General features: G+C 32.9%; 1 protein-coding gene across 2 annotated transcripts; it reads left to right on the top strand.

Moving 5' to 3' along the window:
- Positions 1 to 3,522: 3,522 nt before the first annotated feature.
- Positions 3,523 to 12,188, top strand: LOC112697313 (phosphoglucan phosphatase LSF1, chloroplastic). Of its 2 annotated transcripts, none has more exons than XM_025750440.3 (10): positions 3,523 to 4,026; positions 4,116 to 4,222; positions 6,465 to 6,924; positions 7,016 to 7,087; positions 7,591 to 7,712; positions 8,040 to 8,255; positions 8,717 to 8,822; positions 8,969 to 9,078; positions 9,336 to 9,480; positions 11,862 to 12,188. In XM_025750440.3, the coding sequence occupies exons 1-10, from the start codon at positions 3,721 to 3,723 to the stop codon at positions 11,985 to 11,987; spliced, it is 1,770 nt and encodes a 589-aa protein (XP_025606225.1). In that variant the 5' UTR covers positions 3,523 to 3,720; the 3' UTR covers positions 11,988 to 12,188. The 2 variants fall into 2 exon arrangements, with proteins under 2 accessions (XP_025606225.1, XP_025606226.1); XM_025750441.3 differs by having other exon boundaries at positions 3,527 to 4,026; positions 11,868 to 12,188.
- The last annotated feature ends 12,435 nt before the right edge of the window (positions 12,189 to 24,623 follow it).

Genomic DNA, 24,623 nt, shown 5'->3' on the forward strand with positions numbered 1-24,623 from the left:
GGACTAAATTTTCATTTTAGATAAGTTTGATAAAAATCAAAAGTCTGGAGGCCAAGTTATGGCTCATCGAAGTTGGTTAAAAATAAAGTTTTTCTAAAAAATTTCTAAACCTCAACTTTCAAAATATTTCAATTCCAACCCCTTTTAAAACTTACCAAATCTTACCATAATGGCTCCAAACCAACATCAATTATATCACAACACTTCTCAACATACCAATTCACCATCTCCATCAAGTTTTCAACCCACTATATACAATCATTATTCATTCTCAAACATTATCATCATAATTCATCATACATTCTCTTCAACTTTATCATTCAACACAATCATCATCAATTTTTTACCAATCTCATATACAAGATTAAACATCACAACCATAATGGCATCAACCACAACTTCAAAGTTATTAACCCTCATATATATTCACCAATCTCAATCATCAACATCATTAATAATTCAATCTTATCTTACGGTTAACTAACCTAAATTTTTACGACACGTTATATTTTAGTTACGAGAAACCGAAACCATACATTGACGAATTTCTTCCTAAGCCACATGGCACTGCAAGTCCTCAATACACAAGCTCTAAACCTTCACCAAGTGATTTTCAGCTCTGAATACCCGAGCTTAAGTCTCCAACATCATCATTATTGTTCTAATTCATATTTACACAATCCAATTTCACACAATTGCACACACAACCACTAATTTTACTACTCAATATCATATAATTAAAGGATTTACAAGGGTTATGAGTTTCTTACCATTACCCATGAACAATTGGGCAAAACCCAAAATTTTTTCGTTGTCAGAGTTCACCTAAATCATCAAAATCATTCAATTCTTCAATACTATAAATTCTAAATTTTGAAAATGAATGAGAAGATCTGGGTAAGAAAACTCAAGTTTCTTACCAAATTGTTTAGTGGATATTGTAGATAATTTCGAGACAAACGTGTGATCACTGACGGCTCGTCAATCAGAGTTTCGGATCAAAAGTTATAGGAATTTGAATGAGAGATTAGGTTAGGAATTTGATCAAGTTTCTTATCAATATTGTTTTCTTCCTTCTCCTCATGCAACCATCAACGTGTTTCATTACTTGGGGAACGAGAAAAGCTAATGCTCTTCATATAACGTTGGTTGGGTTGGGTCTGTTATGGGCCCGGTTCGTTCGATTTAGTTCGTTTGCTCTAATTTTAGGTCAAAATTTTTAAAATTAGCATCAAAATTTTAATTATTTCTTCCATTCTAAACTATAAAATTTAATTTTTTAAATTTTTTTAAATAATAATTAATTTATTAGTTAATTATTTATTAATTTTTTAAAGTTTACAAATGACAAGACAGAGGTAGGAATGATACAGAACAAAACAAAATCTGGACTAGAACCAGGGTGAAATGATGGAGTTGGTGGCTGTAACAGCGTTCTCCGACGACAATGGTGATGTTTTTCGGCGAGTACGGGTATGGTGGCACGGAAGCATCCCTCTTCCTTCTTGAGTTTGTCACCCCTCTACATAAGCTCAATATCTCTCTTCAAAATCTCTCTACTGGTTCTCTCTCTTCTTCTCTTTCTAACTCGTCGGCAGCGAACGCTTCCCCTTGTTTCACTAGCGCTGTCATCTTCTTCCTTCTCTCCTCTTCTCTCTTTCTCTGGTGAGCTCACCCCTTTCTTCTCTTTCCCATCTTTGCTTCGCGCCTCTCCCTCTCACACTTCATCGGTCTTGGCCGGTGGTTCGACAACGGCAGTGTTTTTCCTCGCCTCCTCCGCAACGTCTTTCCTCTTGACTAACGACAATTTCACCGTTGAGCTTTGAAAAGGTGAGGCTAATTCAGATGATGATGATGATGAGAAAAAGGAGGAGGATGGATTAGGATCTATGTTGTTTTCAGTTTTTAAATTAATAAAGATATTTACGTAATTTTACTTGTGTTAGTCTCTATATTTATCTTAAACCAAATTAAGATATTGAGACATAACTAAGTCATGTACACTTTACACCAAATACAATAAAAAGATTTAATTTAGCCTTTGTCGTTTACTCTTCGACTCTCTTCCAAACACAGCTAAAGTAGACACTTTGAGAATTATATTGTCTTTTTAAAAATTTCGTGAGAACTGACTTGGATAGTAATTATAACTTCACCTCAAGGACTGCATTGTCCAACTTGAACATGTAGATAGTTAACAGTCATGTGTCATTTTAGCAATTAATGTTAGTTACTAATAGGAAAAATTGGTCAAAATTGTATTATCTAATGTAGAATAAGATTAAAAATTGTTTTGTGTATCTTAAAATTTAAAGACTAAAATTTTCAATTTTAAAGACTTCATGTACTTATTTGTATAATTATTCTTTTGTAAATAATATATTTGTTTTATTTAGAGTAAAATATTATTTTGGTATCTAACATTTGAGTCAACTCTTAATTTAAATTTTATTATTTTAAATATTTTATTTCAATTTCAAAAAAGTTCAAATGTCTTATTTCAATCTAAGAAAGTAAGAAAGTTTCAAATAGATTTAATATTGTTCCATTGATAAATTTAACACGAACAATTAACATATTGAAGAGTTAATATTTAATTTTAATATGTAAGTAAAATTGATCTACCAACAATTATCAACTTATTATTTTTTTTGAATCGTTGATGATTGATAGATGGAATTTTAGAATTTTTTTATCAAAAGGAGATAAAAATAAATTTACAATAAGATTTTGGTTATATTTTTCTAATATAAGAAAGAAGATATAGTTTAATAATAATATTGGTAACATTTATGTTACTCGTTCTATTAATTATTTATGTCAAATTTAATATTAAGATAATATTGAATCAGTTTAAAATTTTTCAAAACAAAATAAAATATTTAAAATATTAAAAAGACCAAATTAAAATTTAATTAATTAGTGAGAACTAAAATTCTAGATATTTTGAAAGGTAAATGGTCAAATTCGTCCCTGAAAAAGCATTTATTTTCTAAATTAGTCCGCAAAATTTTTTTTAATCAAATTTGTTATTAAAAATTTTAAATTAATCGCGTCAATTCTTCTGTCATTTTCTTTGTTGATGACACCAAAATTTGTTAACGTGGCACGTTAAATAATACTATAACACACACATAAAAATTTTAATTGATTATTAGCATAAAAAAATTATGAAATTAGATCAAATCAAAACCTAATTTAATAGAGAACTTGAGATATTGAAATCCCTCAATTTAAAATTAATTTGATCTAATTTTATAAATTTATCATATTAGCTATCAATTAAGATTACTAAATATATATTGTGGTGTCACTTAACGTGTCACATCAATAAATTTTAATGTAATTAATAATAAAAGTGACAAAAACACTAAAATAATCAATTTAAAATTTTTTAAAAATAAATTTAATAAAAAAATCTTTTAAAATTAATTTAAAAAATAAATAATCAGAATCAATTTAATAATCTACTCATATTTTGAATCCCAGGTGGCATATAAAGTCCACAACAGCTAAATACTCGTGCATTGAGGGTCCTACGCAATCGCCACGCGCATCTAGACCCTCCCTTCTTCTCCGCAAAACCCCTTTTCTCGATTCTTTGAATGAAAAAGAAAAATTGATCACTCACACGGACACACTTTCCCACCTCACATCTCACACCATAGCTCACAGCTTCAAATCACGCATCTTCTTCTTCCCCCTCCTCAACAACCAAGCATGCTCCTACTCCGATTCACCACCAATCCTCATCCTCCACCGTCATTTCTACCCTGCATCACCAGCACCGCATCATCTTCTTCTTCCTTTTGCCCCACGCATCGCTCTCTGTTCAACAACGGAAACAAGAACTGCTTTGTTCGCTCGAATGTCAGGACCCACACTCTTCGTGTTTTCGCAATGTCCGATTCCAAGGCATACAAGATGAACCTCAACCAGTACCTTGTCACTCTCGAAAGGCCCCTCGGCATCCGTTTCGCTCTCACCGCTGACGGCAACATCATCGTCCATTCCCTCACCAAAGGGGTACCCCTCCCCTCCTCACACCAAAATTCATTTCCAGAGATTCATTTATTTTATTTTCAACTTAACAGTTCCCTTTCTCTTCTATGCAGGGCAATGCAGAGAGGTCGAGGATTATAATGGTAGGTGACACTTTGAAGAAACTTGGGGATTCATCTCAGAACAAGCTCGTCGAGATTAAAGACGTTGGAGACACACAGTACGCTTCTTGATTCTTCTTTCCTATATGTTTATGCACTCTAAACTAAACTTCGATGCTTCTAGAGTTTTATTATGTAATGTTGTTTCGCAATATATAATATTCTTGAAAATTAACCCAAAAAGAAAAAAGAAAGGAGAAAGACTCCTCCCTCTCCTGATTCCTACCCTCCTCACACTTCAACATTAGTTGTTCTTTGCATTGATTTCTTTATTATCCACTGAGATTATTCCCCATTCAATTTTTATTTTTTTAGTTATGGTTAATGACTGCTCTTTTGGAGCTGAGTCTAGTGGCGTATATATCTAATTACTTCATTAGGGTTAGGTCTATTTCGGTTGCGTTTTCTGCTTTAGACTTTGTGGAAAAAAAAATTGAAACAGAAAACAGAACTTCATGACATTGTTTTCACTTTATATATATATATATATATTCTTCCTTCACTTGTGCTTTTCAGTTTAGGTGTATGTTTACAACACTATGGTTACGTACATATAACATTACTCATATCATTATTCTTGGTATTTGTTCAGTTTCTATTTTGTTCCATTTGTTAATTTCAAGATTTTGGAAAGGACAGAATGAAATGGAGATATCATATGAAACATGATTTTATCTTCACAAGAGTCTAAAACATGAAAACAGAAAGATTTAAAAGTAAGGTGGGAGATATATCAGTATTCTCTATATTCTCTCTTAAGTTAATCTCGTTGACATTCCATTCTCTTAACATTTTGTTGGTGAAATGTTTGGTGCTGCCTTGTGTTGTTTAGGAGAATGGTAGAAGAGCTTGCTAGCCTTGTTCCTACTTGCTATAGCATTATCCCTGAGTTCAAATAAAATCATATTTGCTAGACGAAAATGCGCTTGAAAGATTAACACGCTAACAAAAATGGTCCAAATAGATGTAAATAACAAAAGGTCCCTAAAAGATAGTATTAATTAGACAAACATGGCAAAAAATATCGTTTTTTTTATAAGTGGCAAACGACTCATGCATTTGATCCAACTTTTTGTAGGAATATTTGGATAAGTATATAGAATGTGCATGTAAAAATTTAGTGTAAAATTCAATCTCTAGACCCTTTTTCCATGTATATATTTTTTAAATTTTCGGTTATTCAAGTAGAAATTAAAATGGCCAAAAAATACTCACTTGGCTTAAGATCACCAAACATTAAGGATGGATAAGTCTCATTTTTCTAAACATGCTTGCAAATTACTATGTGGAAATTTGATCTCTAGAGCCATTTTTGGGGCTATACGTTTAATAATTGGTATTTTATCAAAAAATAATATTATCTTTTGGAGACCATTTTTTGTCATTTTAATCTTGTGGTTATTTTTATCACGACACTTGAATCTTTTGGGGTGCATATTTTGTAGTTTACCCTCCAAAAATACGATAGGAAACATTCATGAATGGGAGTGACATTATCAAAATAGAAGTGACAATATACATTCCCACTCTGTAAAAGCAAAGTGTTGGATTTTCACCGAACTACAGCAAATACTGATTTGTTATCAAATTCTTCCAAGTATTTCTTTATACTTTTTTTTTTTAATTTTAGAAAACAAGGTATTTTTTCTTTTAAATTAATGACACTGGTGATATATGTTTTAGAATGACATACAAGCTAAATAAAACTCACAAAAGGTTTATTTATACTTTTCCTGAACCACCTTTGCCATACGCTTAAACTATTGGCTAGAGGCATACAAATGGTTTTATATCTAGACATACAAGTGTAGTGCACCCATTCTCATCCTACTTTTTGCGGAAATTTAATTTATATTTAGAAAACTAAAGACAAGGAGGATTGAATTCTAGTTCTCTCAGTATGTTGTGAACTATTTCTCTCAAACACTTAATTGTTGAGTAGAGACACACAAATGGTTTTATATCTATCAGTATTCTTATTTAATTTAATTTAATTTTTATTTATTTTCGTTAAATTTCGGAATAATAGATTTGGTGGGCTTTGGCCTATTTAACAAGGGAGAAAAATCATAAAGAAACTGTAGTTTATTCATAAGGCTAAATCATAAAAACACTTTTTTATCCATGAGTTCAAATAAATCATAAAAGCACTTTTTTATTCATTTTTCTATCTGCTAGCAATAGTCACTCTGTTATAACTTATACCTTCAAAAGATATAAAGCTACTATCATCTTGATCATCATAATCTATTCTGTTCATCAGTGTTTTGTTTTTACTTTTCAGTCTTTTCATTTCCTCAGGAAGGTGCTAAATGAGCAAGCAAATTCTTTTAGCTTGGTTCTTGAGAGGCCCACATCACCTTTTCCGATTCAACTACTGCATAAAATGATTGATCTTGAAATATTGTTTAATAGAGGTCGAGTTCCTATTATCTCCTGGAGCAAGACACTATTGGCATCTAATTTACAGCCATCTAGTGAGAGCTCTGGGAATTCTGGATTTGTGGTGTTCAATTCAAAATTTCTTACATTGAAAGGAAGCCAGCTATTGGGCAATCAAAATCAAGATGCCATCACTTATGGCGAAAGAAACTTCATTACTCAACAAACGACTCGACTTGCTTGTATTTTTAGTGGAGAAGCCTGTGGAGATGGAGAATGGGCTCATGGAAGTTTCCCACTTGAGGAATATATTCAGGCTCTGGACCGTTCCAAGGATGAGATGTACTATAATCATTCCCTTGGCATGCGCTATAGTAAGGTATTTATCATTTTCCGAAAACGTGTTCCTTTCAGTGTGGTTGCTTAAGATATTAACATAATCTTGCTAACTTGCTATCTTAAATTCATAGATTACAGAGCAACTATTTGTAGGATCATGTATTCAAACAGAAGCTGATGTGGAAACTTTGTCAATTGTTGAGGTAATGATGTTTCACATTAAGGCCAAGAATTACTCCCTAAACTCAGTTTTTTGGATTAACAGTAAATATTGCAAATGAAAGCTTAATACAAGCATCCATTACGAAACAATAATATCTCAGAAGACAAAAACCTCTGTTGAATAAATGTAGTTATCAACTACTATTTACCATTGAATTTGTTAAAGCAGTGTGCCTGGGCAATAACTTCTTCTGGTTGCATTATCCAAGTTAAAATCTGTAATATTGTTGAAATGCACCAAGTATCTAATCATGTTAATTTGAGACAAAGGCATGCTGTGACATGTAAATTTGGATTACTGCATATTCTTTTATTGTCATGCTGAATGAACCCTCCCTCCCTCCCTCCCTCCCCCAAAACAAACGCGCGCGAATAAAACCTCTCTGTCTCTCTCTCAATTTTATATATTTTACAAGCAGTTTCGTTTTCATAAGCATTGCATTCTTCACTCAACAATCAACATATTGGGAAATTTCTGCTACAGGGAATTACTGCTGTTCTGAACTTCCAAAGTGGAAATGAAGCTGAAAATTGGGGAATAAATGTAAGATCAATCAATGATTCATGTCAAAGGAACAATATTCTCATGATCAACTATTCCATAAGGTAATATAGGTTCCAGACCTTTTCAATGGTTTTTACTGATGACAAATTTTCCCTTTGATATCGTTTCTTTCTTAATTGAAATTTGTGTCTGGATTTTCACTTATACTCAATATATTGAAAATGTAAGTAACTAAGTATTACTTTAGGATGAGAATTTCCAAATGTTGAATATTTAACTTCTTTTTTCCCTTTTAGAATACTATCACAAATTGAAGTGAATAAAATATATTTTCATGGAGTTGAACCAGAAGTTCTGACTATGCAAAAATTTTTCTACTTAGACTTTGGTTTTTGTTTTATGTAAGTTTTCCATACTTATGTTTTCAGGGATAGAGATTCATATGATTTGAGAAAGAAACTTCCATTTTGTGTGGGGCTACTATTAAGGCTGCTTAGGAAGAATCATCGTGTCTTTGTTACTTGCACTTCTGGATTCGATCGGTCTCCTGCTTGTGTGATTGCATACCTGCACTGGATGACAGATGTTTCCCTTCATGCAGCCTATACTTGGGTCACTGGGATGCACACATGTAGACCCGACAGGTTCATCTTGTTAAACTTAAACACTTTTGGATCATGGCTTGATTGTACCTTAAATTTCTGTTTAAGAGGGCTCAAGATGGGGATATGTAGTCCGAGAAAAGAATACATGCATGGTTTGTAATCTTAAAAAGTTGAAATTGTACAAGTTTCTTTCTTCTTTGGGCATGAGCAATGAAAATGTTCAAGTTCTTTGTTAGCAGCTGTGATTCTCTCCTTACCATCATCCTTGTAGTGAAGTCAAAGTTTTGTGTTCTGCTTGTTTTCTTTCAGGTCTCTACTAATTTTATTTTCATTAATCTAGTTAACCATTGGGTGGCACACAGATTGCTTACATGTTTGTATGTGCCTGCATCTCACAGTCATTTATTTTCACCACCTCCTAAACTTTTATTTTTTGGGGGTCATTTTGCCACACTTCATTTTCTTAATTAAAGAAGCATTTCACAGAGTCGTAACTGCAGGCCAGCAATTGCATGGGCAACATGGGATCTTATAGCTATGGTTGAAAGGGGAAAACATGATGGACCTCCCACACATGCTGTCACATTTGTGTGGAATGGTCATGAGGTAACAGATATTTAATTATAGCTTCACTGCAGCTTGCTGGTCAGTTTACCTTTAGATTTCTAATGAGGCCTAGGAGATTGAATATGTTTGTTATAATTATAGTTTTAAGTTTCTTCATCTGAGTCCCATCTATTTTAATGTTTTAGGAAGATGATGTAACTTTGGTGGGAGATTTTACTGCAAACTGGAAAGAACCACTAAAGGCAGTGTATCAGGGTGCAAGACATGAAGTAGAAGTTAAACTTCCACAAGGAAAGTATGTCTCCTGTTTTTTTACCATAATGGTCTTCAAAATCTATGCTTTTTGACTTTTTCTTTAAATTAGCTTGGCTACCTAATTAGCTAAATATTCCCAGGTAGTCAATTAAATATCTATTTCATAGTATGATCATCTTTTTATTATAGGTTATTGTAATTTAATTTTTTTCATGGGCCCAAAAAAAAAGGTGACAGTGTAATTCCTTCATGCAATATTTTTGTGGAACATTATATGATTCCATTTTTTGCCTTCAGATACTACTACAAGTTTATTGTTAATGGAGAATGGATGCATTCAACTGCTTCACCAGAAGAAAGCGATGATAGGGGTAATATTAACAATATAATTGTCATCGGTGAAACTGCCAGCATTCAGCCTTCGGTTCAGCACCAGCCGGAGGTATGTACACAGTATACGCTTAGAAGTTGCATTCATATGATGAAGAAATTGCAAAGAATAACAGAGCAAGAACAAGGATAAATCACTCTTTCTGAACATTTGAGAATCCTGAGATTCTCCCTGAAGTTCTTAAATAAAAGCTGGACCTAAACTTCCTTAATTGTGACACCTTGAATAGCTTATTAATTGCTATTCTTAATTTACTTTTTGTTGTCATTTTGGAAGGTATTTCCAGTAAGGAGTTATCCTCTCGTGGAAGATTACTGTGTTAAGAGACCTTAGATCCATAAGGGTTATTTGGTGGTAGAGTTGGTAGTAGAGTTGTCCGGAGAATAGATTAGATGGTTATATCCAAAAAGAATATGAGTGTAACCGTTAAAAGGGATATACAATTCAATATTTGACTGTTAACATGATTTAAGACTGAACATTATGGCATCTAGCTGATCTATGTAATGAACTCCACCAATTGTGAGAATGCTTAGATGCTATTCATTGACAGAAACACAACCAGAATCTATCTAGGCAAATCAAATTTAGTGTGAACTATTCGCTGTAGATTGAATAAATGACCATTTGTATTCATGAGAGATGAAAACGCTGACATTTGTACTCATGAAAGCTCGAAACTAATCTTGTACCCATGATAGATGCTATGCTGTCTGTGTGACAAAAGTCCCCTGGCTTGGATCTGAGGTTGGTTCGTGGGTTTCCGAACCTACGTGGCACTCCCAAACCCCCCCAAATCTGAGCCAACCCATTCACCATCATCATCTTCATCTTCTTCACCATCACCATCACCATAACCTCCATAACCTCCATCACCATCACCTCAGCACCGCCACAGCCACCTCCCTTCACCACAACCTCCAGCGACAACCCACACCGCCGCGCCCCTTTCTCTTCTTCTTCCCATTTTCTCACCTCCGCTGAGCCCAGAAACCACAGCGGCAGCTCCTCCTCTCCACCAAAGCTCAGAGCGGCAGCGGCCATCTTCTCCATTCCTGGGTCTCCTCTCGTCTGCCACCAAACAGCCGTGACACCCAACCTTCTCCGCAGCGTCCTTACGGCGTTCCAACCCGTCACCACTCCCCTGTCCGAACCCTAGCTCCGCCAACCATCACCGTCGGCCTCTACGAGCCACCGCAACCCTCTTCCCTTTTCTCCCCTTTGCGTGTTCTCTGTCTTCCTCAGCCACACCAACGAACCGGCCACCTTCTCCTCCCTCTCTCTCACTGGCCGAACCGCCACGCCGTCGACGAGTCACAGCGACACCGACGATGAGCCCCTTTCCCCCTTTCTTCTTCCTTCTCTGTCATCCCGTCTCACCATCGCGAACCAGCCTAGCACCGTCGCGATTCCAGAACAGGGTGCAGCCCCTGTGTCTTCCATCCCCTCCGTTTTCCCGTGTCTTCCATTCCCTGCGTTTTTCCCTGAGTTCTATTTCTTTCATTGTATTGCTTTTAGTTCATTTTGCTTAATTTGGTTAGTTAGAAATGCATGTTAGTGGATTTAGGTTTGTTTTTATTCATGCTGGTGTTTGAAAATTTTGCTGTTTTGATTCATGCTGCTGTTTGAAAATTTTGGCTTGTCTGATGCTGCTGGGAGCTTTGGGGGAGGTAGGGTTCGGACAGGGGAGTGGTGACGGGTTGGAACGCCGTAAGGACCCTGCAGAGAAGGTTGGGTGTTGCGGCTGTTTGGTGGAGAGGAGGAGCTGGCGCTGTAGTTTCTGGGCTTAGCGGAGGTGAGAAGAGGGGAAGAAGAAGAGAAAGGGGCGCGGCGGTGTGGGTTGTCGCCGGAGGTTGTGGTGAAGGGAGGTGGCTGTGGTGGTGCTGAGGTGATGGTGATGGAGGTTATGGTGGCTGGGAAGAGACAGTGATGGATGGGGATGATGGTGAAGAAGATGAAGATGATGATGGTGAATGGTTGGCTCAGATATGGGTTGGGGGAGGGGGTGGGAGTGCCACGTAGGTTCGGAAACCCACGAACCAAGCTCAGATCCAAGTCAGGGTATTTTTGTCACACGGACAGCATCTATCATGGGTACAAGATTAGTTTCGAACTTTCATGGGTACAAATGTCAGCGTTTTCATTTCTCATAGATACAAATGGTCATTTATTCGCTGTAGATTAATATATTGTAGAAATAAGAACAATATTGTAAACGCACTCTTCAGAACATTGGATAACCCTTTGTCTCTCCCAAGATTTACTGATTTACTGTTTACACCAAACCTTACCTTAACCTTCTAAATTGACACCTCAGCTAATCTCAAAACCTTAACCATCTAATGTCCTTTGACCATGCTTATTTTTCCTAGCATAAATGATTGTTCCCTAATTGTTAATTTATCAGTTAATCATTGCTTGATTTTCTGTAGTTCCAGGATGCAAATGTTGTGAAGGTAATTGAAAGGCCTTTGAATGAAACAGAGCGGTTTATGCTTGCGAAAGCAGCTCGTTGTATCGCATTCTCTATCTGTCCTATCAGATTAACTCCCAAGTAAGTAGTTGCATACAATGATACAACTATCCTCTCATGTACAGAAAGAAGTTTGTCCTTGTTGTACATTTTGGTACGATACGGTTGTAATAAATGAGAGAAGATTCGCGTTGTATATTACACCGCTGAAGCATATTATGAATTCACCACATTGGAGGTAGTACTGTTTCTTCCAAAATATTTCAACATGAGTTTTGGGACGGTAGATGGTAGCATTTTCCTTATTCTCTCTTCTTTATATACATTGTCCTTCCTATTTGTGTACTATATAGCACAGAACTTAGTTATTAATATAAGACAAATTGGTTCTTAAGATAAAAGAAAACTCTAAACCTCTTTTTTCTTTTTAAAAAAATCGCAAACGAAATTTGCTGGGCATAGAATCACCAAAATTTAAAGATAATATTTATTTAATATCTGATTATTTTTGTCACTACTACTACAGTTTGATTAAACTAAATCTATTTCGTTCCGAGACATATTTTCAACTATCCAAAAGAGAGACTAATAATCTACCAACAAATTTAGTCATTTTGTGGGGTTAAGTCGGCTGTGTGCCCAGTAATTTAAGTTATTTTGCAGATGCCACATTTGAATGAAGTGTGTTTAGTTTCAGAGCTATAACTAACTAAACAAGTATACATAAATAAGTTAAGCAAATTCAAACAAAACAAAACTAAATGAATTTCAATTAAATTACGAAATGAATCGAAATTATTTAATGAACTGAAATTACTTAATGAAAACAAAATCAAATGAACCTCAATTAAGATGCAGCACAATTACTACAGTTTCATTCGATTCTCTAATTACAGAGAAAAACAAAAAAAAATTGAATCAGAAAAATTTGATCTACTAAATGAACGAATTCAATTCACTAAACCTTAAACCGAACTAGTAGAAAAATCGAACTAGTAGAAAAACTGAGTATAATGAACAAGTAGTTTTGTCAATATCTTAAGGAATCTTTATTATTCTTTTTTTGTGTTTTTTGTTAATGAGCTTAAACATAGCACTGGCTTTTCGTGATTTTTGAGATTTTAAGAGAGATTTCAAATTTATTTGTTGCAGTTTTGAGTAGGAGATAAGAACCGTTTTTCATATTAGATGAGAGGTAACAACTAACAAATCTATTATTTTTTAATGTATATGATGGTCGGTATTATATTCGTATACAAATGCAGTACTATTCACAAATACAATTTTTTATTAATTTTTTTGTAAGATCGATTCTCGTTGGGAAATGTTTTGTCGATTTTTAGTAAATCGATGGTGGTTCGATTCTAATGGTCTGGGAGCGAAACCAACTCTTCTTTTGCGAGTACCAATTTTCTAAAAGTGTATCAAAAACTGTCGAATTAGACAGAATTAGAAGAAAAAACTGAAAAGACAACAAGAAAATAAAGATTTTGAAAATAAGAATGACTGGAATCGAAATAGTTTGCATCGAATCTAAATAAAGCAGTGAAATGCCTTCGATTAGATCAAAAGACTTTGAGTTTCGAAAATAACAATACGGAAATGTAAAATTAGACAAGGAAATTAAACGTTACTTGAAAGATAAATTTGCGAGAAAAGTAAAGTTTGTAGAAAATGTAAATAAAAAGTAAAAACAAGTGGAAAAAATCCTACAGAAAATTGACTCGAAGTAGACTCAAAAATTCGCTGGGATGTAAGTGTGCATGAGTAATTTCTGAAGTAAATTTCCAACCTCTGTATCTTCGAACCTTCTAGTATTTATAGCTATTTCTTTAACCGATCAATTTGAAATGACACTCCCTCATGTGCAAATACATGGGTAACCGTTCTCACTCTTTTGCCTAATCATGTGATGGTTGCAGAATAATCTTCGATTTCAAAAAATCTTCGATCTTCATTACTCGAGTAACTCCTTGATTTGCTGAGCTAATTGGACTCTTACTCAATGTCCCCAAATATGTCTCCTTTAACACCAACTTCTCTTCCAAAAGCTTACTTAATAATTTGAACAACTTCTCATTCGAATTCAATTATTTTTGACCAACAGAAAATAATGCTGTAAGTTCATTGCGCACAAAGACACTTTTTTTTTCAAATATTTTTTTTTCTTTTAAGGGAATGAATATTGTCACTCTTATTTTAATAATATTTTTTTCTACAGATTTATACAAATATACAATACAAAAAATTATATGTAAAATTAATTATATTATAAAAAAATTTGAGAAACTGTATATTTTTTTTAAGAAGAAAAACTCGAAATTTCTCTAAACTAATTGATAATGTGTCTTGATTATTTTGCTAATATCTTGTTGGTCAAGACCGCATTTTGCATGGAAAGCGTTAAGGTGAGAAAAGAATTTTATTTCTGTTAAGAAGTAAATTCTAATTCCATTTCAAATTCAAATGCATGATTTAAAATAATTAATTGCATGAATATAATAAATTTTGTGTTCTTTATCATTTTATTTTTGTGGTTTCTTTATTTGTCTTTTTTATTTATTTATTAGAGATAATTTTAACATTTCAACCTTCAGTAATAATGAAATTACAAATCAAACCTTCTTTCATCTGATTTAGTTTGAACATTAATATAAGAATTAAAAATTCTCTTGACAATTAAAGATTAATTTTATTGTATTCCAAACCAAAAAAAAAAAAATTTCTATTATCAATGTGTTCCAAACACACCCAAAAAATTCCTCACATTTAGAAACCATTGCCAAAGTAGTGGTCGTGCATTTTCCTGTGTTTTCTGTGTTTCCAGCATGCATAGCTAATTGAAACATATACTCGTATAATGAAGCCACTATAAAGAACGTGGACACAACAACACACACCAACATATATAATAATCTTCAAGCTATATCGTTTGAAGAAAAATATTATTCCTTAGCCCCTTATATATACCTTACTTTATGTTCAAAAATTCTAGCTGACCAAAGAACATTATGGTGTTATGTCGCTGTCCCCTTCTCTTTTTTCACCATCAACCATCACAAAGCAGAGATAACAAGTTAATATATTTAAAACATAAATACTTTTACAAAAAATAGTTAGAAAAATATATACCTTACTATTATGATATATATTAATACATTTAAAACAGAAATACTTTTATAAAAATAGTTAGAAAAATATATGATTATGGAATTTTTATTAAATTATCCTTGTACTTTTAATGATATTTTATATTTTATATTACCCTTAAAATATTAATGAAATTTTTTATGACTATTCTTCTCAAGTTAATCTCAATAGTTAAATTATATAAATTAGAATATTCAGTTATATACAAATGCTAAAATATTGAACCGAATGCAGATAAATATAAATTTTATGTTGGTGATTTGATATGTATAACCGTAGCTTAAATTACTAGCATTATACTAAAAAAAATATCATTGTCTAATATATAATTAAGCTAAAATGAGAGAATTAAAATCTCATTGTATATTCTACTTCAAAGATTATTAGTCAAACATAAAAAGCATGGAGGCATCAGAATATGAATTTTTCCTATAAAACTTGGAGGTTAGAATTACTCAATCATAAACGAAACTCTCACTAAGAAAGATGATTTTATCCATATTACATTAGTATCTAATAGATTTAACATTTTAATCATTCTTTGGTAAAATGCACCTCACTTCCCTCTACATTGAACTTTTATATCTATGAAATTAGCACCAAGATCCATAAATACCACCTACCCTAGATGAAATTTCATAAATGTGATGTATTATTGTAAATGATTGAAAAAAATGACAATCATGCTATGAGAACAATTTAAAAATTCAATTTTGAAAAGGAATAATTATTAGATTAGAAACAATCGTTATATAATTACAGAAATTTAAGTATCAGTAGTGGAATAATAAAAAAATGATGAAATTCTAACTTTTATTTTAGAATAATTAACTTTGATAAAAAAAAATATATTGCATTATTATTATATAAAATAGTTAAAGAAAAAATAATAAAAAAAGAATCAACATAATTATTAAAAATATATGATGTATAATCCTGTAATTATTGAAAAATTTATTATAATTAATCATTTATTATTAACAAATCTTATCGTTAATATATAATACCTTTTACAGCTAAAGTTGAAAAAAAATACATAAAAACTAACATCAAAATGGGCAACATTAATATATTTATTAGTACCAAAATATTATGCATTTTAGAATGATAAGATGAAAATAATTAACAGACCACAATTGTGATTCGATATCATTTATGTAATTTATCTGGAATATAACTATTAGAATAATTATAACCAATCACATTAAAAATAGAATAAGCTATATGCAAGAGATTTAGTAAATTTTTAGGAATAAGTATTGTTTTGGTCTCTAAAATTTAAGGTCGGAATTGAAATCGTCCCTCACGTAATTTTTATTTAGAATCGTCTTAAACGTTTTATTTCGTATTAAAATCGTCCTTTTAATTTTTATGGACAAAAATATCCTCCACCACCACCAGAACCTTTACCACCACCACCATGACCTTTACCACTACCATCAGCGTCTTTACCACCACCACCATGACCTTTACCACTACCATCAGCGTCTTTACCACCACTAAATACACCAAATCAGATTCAAGAACACCAAATTAGATTAAACAACATCAAATTCAACAATAAAATCAACACACAACAACAATAAAATTAGAAAATAACAAATCAAAATTAGAACTAGAAGCAAAGACAGAAGCAAAGTAGCAGATGTAGAAAAGAGAGGGGAAAAAAGGGGTGACGGCGAGCCAGTGACCAAGGGATAGGAGTCATCGCTGTCACACGCGTTATCATCACCATCATGTCGCACCCAGGAGAAAGGGAGAGAGGGATGTGAGCTAGTGACCAAGGGGGAGGAGTGGCCGCCATTACATGTGTTACCGTCGAGGTGAAGAATGCGTTGCGCCCAGCCGCCGCTCAGCCTCGTCCCGCCGCCAGGTGGAGGTCATCACGTCGCCGCCCGAGAGAGAGCCCGCGAAGATGGAGAAGACGCGACGGTGGTGGTGAGTGGTCACCGTGTTGTCGCCGCTTCCGTCTCCCCTCCCCTCTTTTCCTTTCCCTTCCCCCCTTCCCCTTTTCCTTTCCCCTTTCCCCTTTCCCCTTCCCCCTTCCCCCTTCACCCTTCACGTACCCTTTTCCTCCCCCCAACGCGTTCTTTTTTTTATTTTATATTTTTTTATTAAAATAGAGGTAATTTAGTAATAAAATTAAAAAGTTTATTAAAAAGAACGATTTTAATACGAAATAAAACATTTAGGATGAATCTAAATAAAAGATTACGTGAGGGACGATTTCGATTCCGACCCTAAACTTTAGGGACTAAAACAATACTTATCCCAAATTTTTATAATAGTCTTTGAAATTCGCGTGAATACTCAATGTAGTTTTCAAGATCTCAATTTCTCTATAGTAGTCTTTCAAATAGAGCTCCGAACACTCATAGTGGTTCCTGGGCATATTTCTGGTGATGAGTCATCATTGGAGCGCTTATGTGGCATCGTTTCACTATGCTGAATGGCTCCAAAACGTTGTCGTTTTGGTTTGGTGCCCTTGTATGTAAAAAATGACGCCGTTTAGATGATATGTAATATGAAAAATAGTTTCATCTCCAATACAAACACTTCACTCGTCTCTTCTTCTTCCACCCTCCCACTTCTTCATTTCTTCATCAATGCCGTTGTCGTAAGATTCTGTTCTAAGGTTGAAAAAATTGAGAGAAGAGCTAATCTGACTGGAGAGTCTTTTAGTTGTTCCCCTCCTTCACTAGAAGCACGAGGTTGTGACATCCTGATCAGACTCAAGGTAACCTTTTTTTACCTTGGATTTTCACTACAGTATTGGTTCTTCATTATATGCAACTTGTTAGTGTGGTTGAGGTTCTGTCGTTTTGTTGTCATCGTAATCTCTAGAGTTTGAAGGTTAGTTGGAGTTTTGTGAGGTTGCTCTATTTTACCCGAATGAAACAGGAATATGATAAACGATATTTTTAAAATTGAAAAAAATATGTGTTTTTATGGGGTTGATTTTGCTTTTTTTTTTATTATGCATTAGTAGGCCTAGAAAATTTGCTTGTATTAAGTAAAATTTTTGAATTTCTTACAGATGAAAGAGAGGTTGGATATCATGTTTCATCATGGGGTGATTTCAAAAAAAATGTAGAAGGGATAATGGTATATTCTCCAGACAACAAGGCGTGTTTAGGTGATCTAGACATTAATACTTTAGATGTCTTATACATATGGAACTACCATATATAAGGAGTTTGGGTACAGTGACATAAAGCATTGTTGGTGGCATGTTTCTAGAAAAGACTTGGAGAATGGGTTGAGAAACGTAAATAATGACAAGAAAATAAGAGAGATGGTGAATTGTGCTAGGAGAAATGATGGAGTGATTGATGTATATTTCAAGCATGGAGTGTTAGTGTCGGAGGTCTTAGAGGGCAATGACACAGTTGTATATTTAGATGATGATGGTGGAGAGGGGTATAATACTACTACTACAGAGACTGCTGTGAGTCTCCCCAAAATGATACTTATTAAATCATAGTTTCTGCTGAGAAGAAGAAAAATGATGGAGGTGATCCTGCACCCGAGCAGCAAGTTGGAAAGCCTCAAGATAATGGTGACCAAGGTGATAGAGAAAATAATCTTGTTGTGTAGTCTACTGACAACGCACCACCCACTACTGTTGTACAACTAGTGGAGATAGAGATGTCTCAGCCAACTGCTTCTAAGGCAGAAGATTCTCAACAGATAGCTTAATATTTATATCATTAGGCTTTTGTTATTTAAGTGGAATGCTCATTTATGTGTAATGCTAATTTTTATTCATATAGGATCTTGGTATGAAAAGGCCTTCAAAGTTGTCACCAAGAAGAAGATCCTCTCCACTAGCAACATCTCTAACAGTGAATCCCATGCAGGGTGCTAGACTGCTAGTGATAGACTACTATTTTATGGTTTATTTTGTATTGAATTAAGTAGATTTTATCAATTATCCTCCCACTTATTCATGTAAATTGAATGTTTTTAAGTTTCCTTCCTAATTTTATGCTATGATTGAAAACATGCTTCTTTGGCCTTAAAATCGCTAATTTTTAATCCTCTTTTATTACCATTCGATGCCATGATATGTGCGTTAAGTAATTTCAGGTTTTATAGGGCAGGAATGACATGGAGAATTGAAAAGAAGCATGCAAAAGTGGAAGGAACACAAGAAATTAAAGGTTTGAGAAGCTGGAACTGACGCGCGCGCGTGGCTAGATCACACATCCTACAACCGACGTGTACGCATGACTGACGCATACGCGAGACGAGCGTCACGTGCCTCAGTAAAGTGAATTCGCTGGGGACAATTTTTGGGCTGCTTTTGACCTAGTTTCAGACCTGAAAATGAAGACAAGAGGCTGCAGTGTGGAGCTGGAAAGGATCATTGATTCACAAATCATTCATTCACATTTTAGATTTTAGATGTAGAATTCTAGAGAGAGAGACTCTCTCCTCTCTCTATGTTTTAGGGTTTCTTTTAGTTTTATTTATTTTCAAATTCAGATTTCCATCTTGCTTTAATTTAGTTTCTTTTCTACCTTTTATTGTTCTAGTATCTTAGTTTATCTTCTCTTGTTAATTTCTTTATTTTTCCAATTTAGTTTATGAACTCTTCTTGTTAGATTCAATTTCCTTTTAATGCAATTTGAGGTATTTCATGTTTATTGCTTCTTTCTTTAATTGTTGGTTATTGATTCCTTTCATTTGTTAATCTTAGATTTTACTATTTCTTGTTACTTTTCTATACTTTTATTTTGTGCTTTCCAAGTGTTTGATAAAATGTTTGGTTGGATTTTAAAATAGATTTTTATGTTCTTGACTTGGATTGATTAATTAGAAACTCTTGAGTTATCAAAATTCTTTTGTTGATTGGTAATTGAAAGTTGCTAGTTGGCTTGAGCCTCACTAAATCTAATCTTTGATTAGGACTTGTGAACTTAAGTCGATTTTGCTTGCTTGACTTTCCTTCATTTGTTAGAGGATAACTAAGTGAAAGCGATTTGCACTTACCATCACAATTGATGATGATAATGAGGATATGAATTCTAATTCTCAATCCTTGCTAGGACATTTCTTAGTTATTAGTTTATTTTTCTCGCAATTTATATTTTCTTGTTCCTTATTTCAAAACCCCAGAAATATACAATCCCATAACCAATAATAAATACACTTCCTTGTAATTTCTTGAGAGACGACCTGAGGTTTAAATACTTCGATTAATTTTATTGGGTTTGCTTAAGTGACAAACAAATTAAACGTTGATTGAAGTTTAATTGTCGGTTTAGATCTATACTTGCAATGCGATTTTTATTGAGAAATTCTTTACCGATATTTTTTCTCAGTCAGCTAGTTCTGGAACGACAATAAAATTTGTCAACTTGATGAAGTTCGTCCCAACTTCAAGATTTAAGTATCCAAAAAAGAAGAATTAAAAGACTTTAGATAAATATGTATAGAGCCTTCTGTTTTATGTTATTAGACCTTTTCACTAGACAATAACTATACAAAGATGTGTGATCTTTTATGTTTTGTTGTGATGTCCTTCCTTTTGAGACAATTACATTTAGCAACTTTATGTTACTTGGCTGCCCTTGATGTTTGTCACAAGCTATTTTTTGCTAAATTATAAAATTTATCTTAATACACTTATACTTTGTGGTTTTTAATTACTTTTGTTGCCTTCTTTAACATATTACTGTTTTTTGTTCATTTCATGAACAACTATAAACACAATACATTTATAGTTATTTGAGTTTTTTTATTCCATCAACAAACACTATTTTTACATCTATTGCTCATCCAATGAATACAGAAAATTCAACACCAACTCATTTATGGTTTACAATATAGGATAACCATCAACACGATCAATACAGACACAGCTAATACCAACAACTAGGTAACTACCTTTTGCATCTGGACATCTTTCTCTAACCTCTGAAGCCTCCAATCAAAGTTTACCTTCACTTGATGATTATCAATATAAGATTCTAATTTATCAACCTGTTCATCATTCTCAGTATCTGTCCACACAAAAAGTTCACATCATCTTTTTCTACTTGTCTGTAACCAACAAAAGATATAACATGATCAACATTCAGACAAGAACAAGAGAAGAACAGTGAAGTAAGGACAATCATAACAGCACAAGTAATACTGCTAACTTACATTATAATTGGGACAACCATAAAATGGTTTGTTTGGATTTGAATCTGTTCTAGACCACCTGAGAATTGGTCGGTAGTCATGACCGCGCCATTTTAGTAGCTCCGATCTTCTGTTCTTGCTTGACGTTTTCGTCTGGTTCCAACTAGATGGGGAACGAATAGAGCTTCCACCAGCAGTGCTACCACCACCCATTATCGACATAACGTAGAACAACAATCGGAAGGGTGAGAAGAAAATGATGAACAAGAAGAAGAAATAAATTTTCTAAAAATTTGAGAATTTAGGATTAAATACAGAGGAAGGGACCAATGTGGGTATAATTTAAAAACGTGCTAGCTAAGCTAGTCGTTGGAGCCATTCAGCGTGAGGAAACGACGCCACATAAGTGCTCCGGTGATGACTCATCACAAAAAATATGCCTAGAGATCACTATAAGTGTTCGGAATTCTATTTAGAGAACTATTATAAAAAAATTAAAATTTTAAAAATTACATTAAATATTTATACAAATTTTAGAAACTATTATGAGAATTTACTCGTAAAAAATTGCATTTATTACCATACACTCAAATACAAGGTAGAAGAGTTTAAAAGCTGTGTCACTTTCAGAAAAACCAGATAAGGTGTTTGTAGCTAGCTAAGCACATGTAAGCTTTATGGTATTCTCTAAAGGCATCAATTTATAGCGTCTTTTATTTTGTATATGGGAATAGTCATAGCATATATTACGTGGGTAGGTTGACTTTGAAACCCTAGGGAATGTCAAAGAAGAGAAGGACCCTCTTCTCTTTTGACTATGAAGAACAACGGGGGACCCTAAAAGTGGATTCTTCATTTAACTTAGTGTGGGAGCCCCCCAACCAAATTCACAAAGTTGCATCGGATAGAATATCTTTAATTCATAATAACTACATGTTCATGAAATTCAGGACCACTCATAACACCATCATGCAAGCGCGTATAAACTCACCATGAATATTCCAGCATATCGGTGCCCTCTTTCTCACCTTTTTGCTTAGCTAAGAGCAAGTTCAATGAAAAACATTTCATGCTCTTCATTTTTCATTTAAGGTCCATTACATTATCATTTACATTATACGTAGGATAATGAATGCTAATTTAAAGAAGTAAAGAGCGTAACACTTTTTAAATTCTAAAATCTAAACTCTTTACTTTAAGTCCTAAATTTTCTAAGATTTGCTTAATTTATAGGAAATGCATTACTACTTAGACATTACTTAATAAAGGAGAATTTAAGAATAAACCTATAAATAGTTAATATAAAAACTAAACTTATGATTTCACACTTAATTAAAATAAAAATAATTAATATCATTATTAATTTTATTTTATAATGTGTTAAAAAGTTTTATTTAAAATGAGGTTTGGACAGAAAAAAAAGTTTTCATTTCGTTTAAGGGAGAGACTCAAGGAGTCGCTTACGTACTTCTATTAATTAAGCATGAACAAGTTCGTTAGCCCTTGAGCGTATTAATTTTATATATATTATAACATTCTATCACATAAACATAAAGTCTTACACTATAATTGTAAATTAGATGTGATAAGTTACGATACTTAAAAAAAAAAATACATATATAGTATTCAAAAGATAATAACATAATTAAGAATATGTGAAAAAAGATAAACAAAACAACGACCATTATCACACAGAAAACATAAAAAATAAAAGGCGTTCATATACAACAACAAAAGATATATATATAAGATCCATGATAAGATATATAAAAAGCACTAGTCTCAACCTGCGAAAAAAGGGCGATTAGAATATTATAAAATTAAAAGTGTATAAAATACATCCTATTTTTTTAAAATAAAACCTCTAAAAAGAATATACAATACAGTATTCAAAAACGAAAAACAGTATTACATAACAAAATAACTTCAAAAGTAAAGTCTTCTTTATTTTACCAATGAGTCTCACATTCTCAATGAGATGCATCGCGTCTTAACTACCTATCTGAAAAATAGAAATTTCACGACAAGTGAAAACCAAAAAATTTCTAATAGGGTAATAGTTCCAAATGGAGATTAAATAAAACGACATGAACCTGCTAGACAATTCTAATCTCCAAACATGTAAGGTTCAAGCCTAGAGACAAACTAACCTATTCAAAGATAAATTCATCTAAAATAATTGTACTTTCCATTATTAGTGTCATGAGTTCTAAACAGTCATCTTAATTAATATTTTCACTTTTCAGACTCATAAGTTTTAGTAATCTCATTAATTTCAATAATTTCAGTAAATCTCAATAGTTTTAACAAATTTCAATAGTCTCAAAGAATCATCATCAATAGTCTTATTAGTCTTAATCAAGGTATTAAAAATTGAATCGATCATTAAACCGTTCTAATTACTAATTTATTGGTTTATTAGTCTAATCGGTTCAATTATAGTTTAACAAAAAAACTATTTTAAAATAAAATAATAAATAAATTATACATAAATATTTTAAGATATAATTATAATCTAATATAAATTTTAAAATATTTTTTAAAATTAAAATACTACATGAACTGTTATTTTTTAAATTAATAATCAACATAATTTCTAAGATTTGAATACAATTAACCACTAAAAAAAATAAAAATAAAAAATAATAATCAATTATCATGTCCCAACCAAACAACTTAAACTTAAAAAATAATCACACAAATACATATCTAACTTTGGATTAATATAACTTCTTAACAACATGAAAACTATAAAAGAATGACCATAAGAAGTGTAAAATATGAATCATCATTATATAAATATTTTCACTCTTTTTGTTTTAGAATAACAGTATAGTCTAAGACCGTTCAAAGTTAATCCAAACCTCTTTCTGTTGAACAAGAGATTCTCGTGCTGCCTTGAATTTACAAAGAGAATAAAAAGTATAAGTTTGAGATTAAAAAATGTCCCTTACAATTTGTATAAAACAATTCACTCTTAAAATTTCGCTGAGAGGGAAATCTAATTTACTGATATTCATTATATGCAGTGCAGGTTGATTCAAGTCATTTCCAACCTTTTGATTCCAAAAACACCCTTAATGAGACGATGGTGGAAACATTCATATATATAGATAGATACATGGAACAAATTGAAGAATATGATGATGAGCAATTTAGCAGCATCAACGTGTTTGGAATTTGGATGATAGAGAGGGCCAGGAATGCTGAGTAGTGGTCAGTTTCATTCCTGCTTCACATAATAATAATAATAATAATAATAATAATAATAATAATAATAGAGGAAGTATAGGGAGTCAATGGAGTATTTACACAATGTGTACAGTGGGGTATAGGGATGTTCGATTCAATAAGATATACAGATATTTATTATCTTTGGTACTCGGATGGTTATTCTGGACAGTATGGATGTGTTTGAGAAAGTAATATTTTATTCTGG

This window comes from Arachis hypogaea, chromosome 6, assembly GCF_003086295.3.
Source record: "Arachis hypogaea cultivar Tifrunner chromosome 6, arahy.Tifrunner.gnm2.J5K5, whole genome shotgun sequence".
In the NCBI taxonomy this organism is placed as follows: Eukaryota; Viridiplantae; Streptophyta; class Magnoliopsida; order Fabales; family Fabaceae; genus Arachis; species Arachis hypogaea.

Coding starts and splice junctions, on each gene's coding strand:
- LOC112697313 (XM_025750440.3), top strand. CDS start 3,721: ATGCTCCTACTCCGATTCACCACCAATCCTCATCCTCCACCGTCATTT. Junction 7,713..8,039: donor ATGATCAACTATTCCATAAG/GTAATATAGGTT, acceptor TTATGTTTTCAG/GGATAGAGATTCATATGATT. Junction 8,823..8,968: donor TTGTGTGGAATGGTCATGAG/GTAACAGATATT, acceptor TTAATGTTTTAG/GAAGATGATGTAACTTTGGT.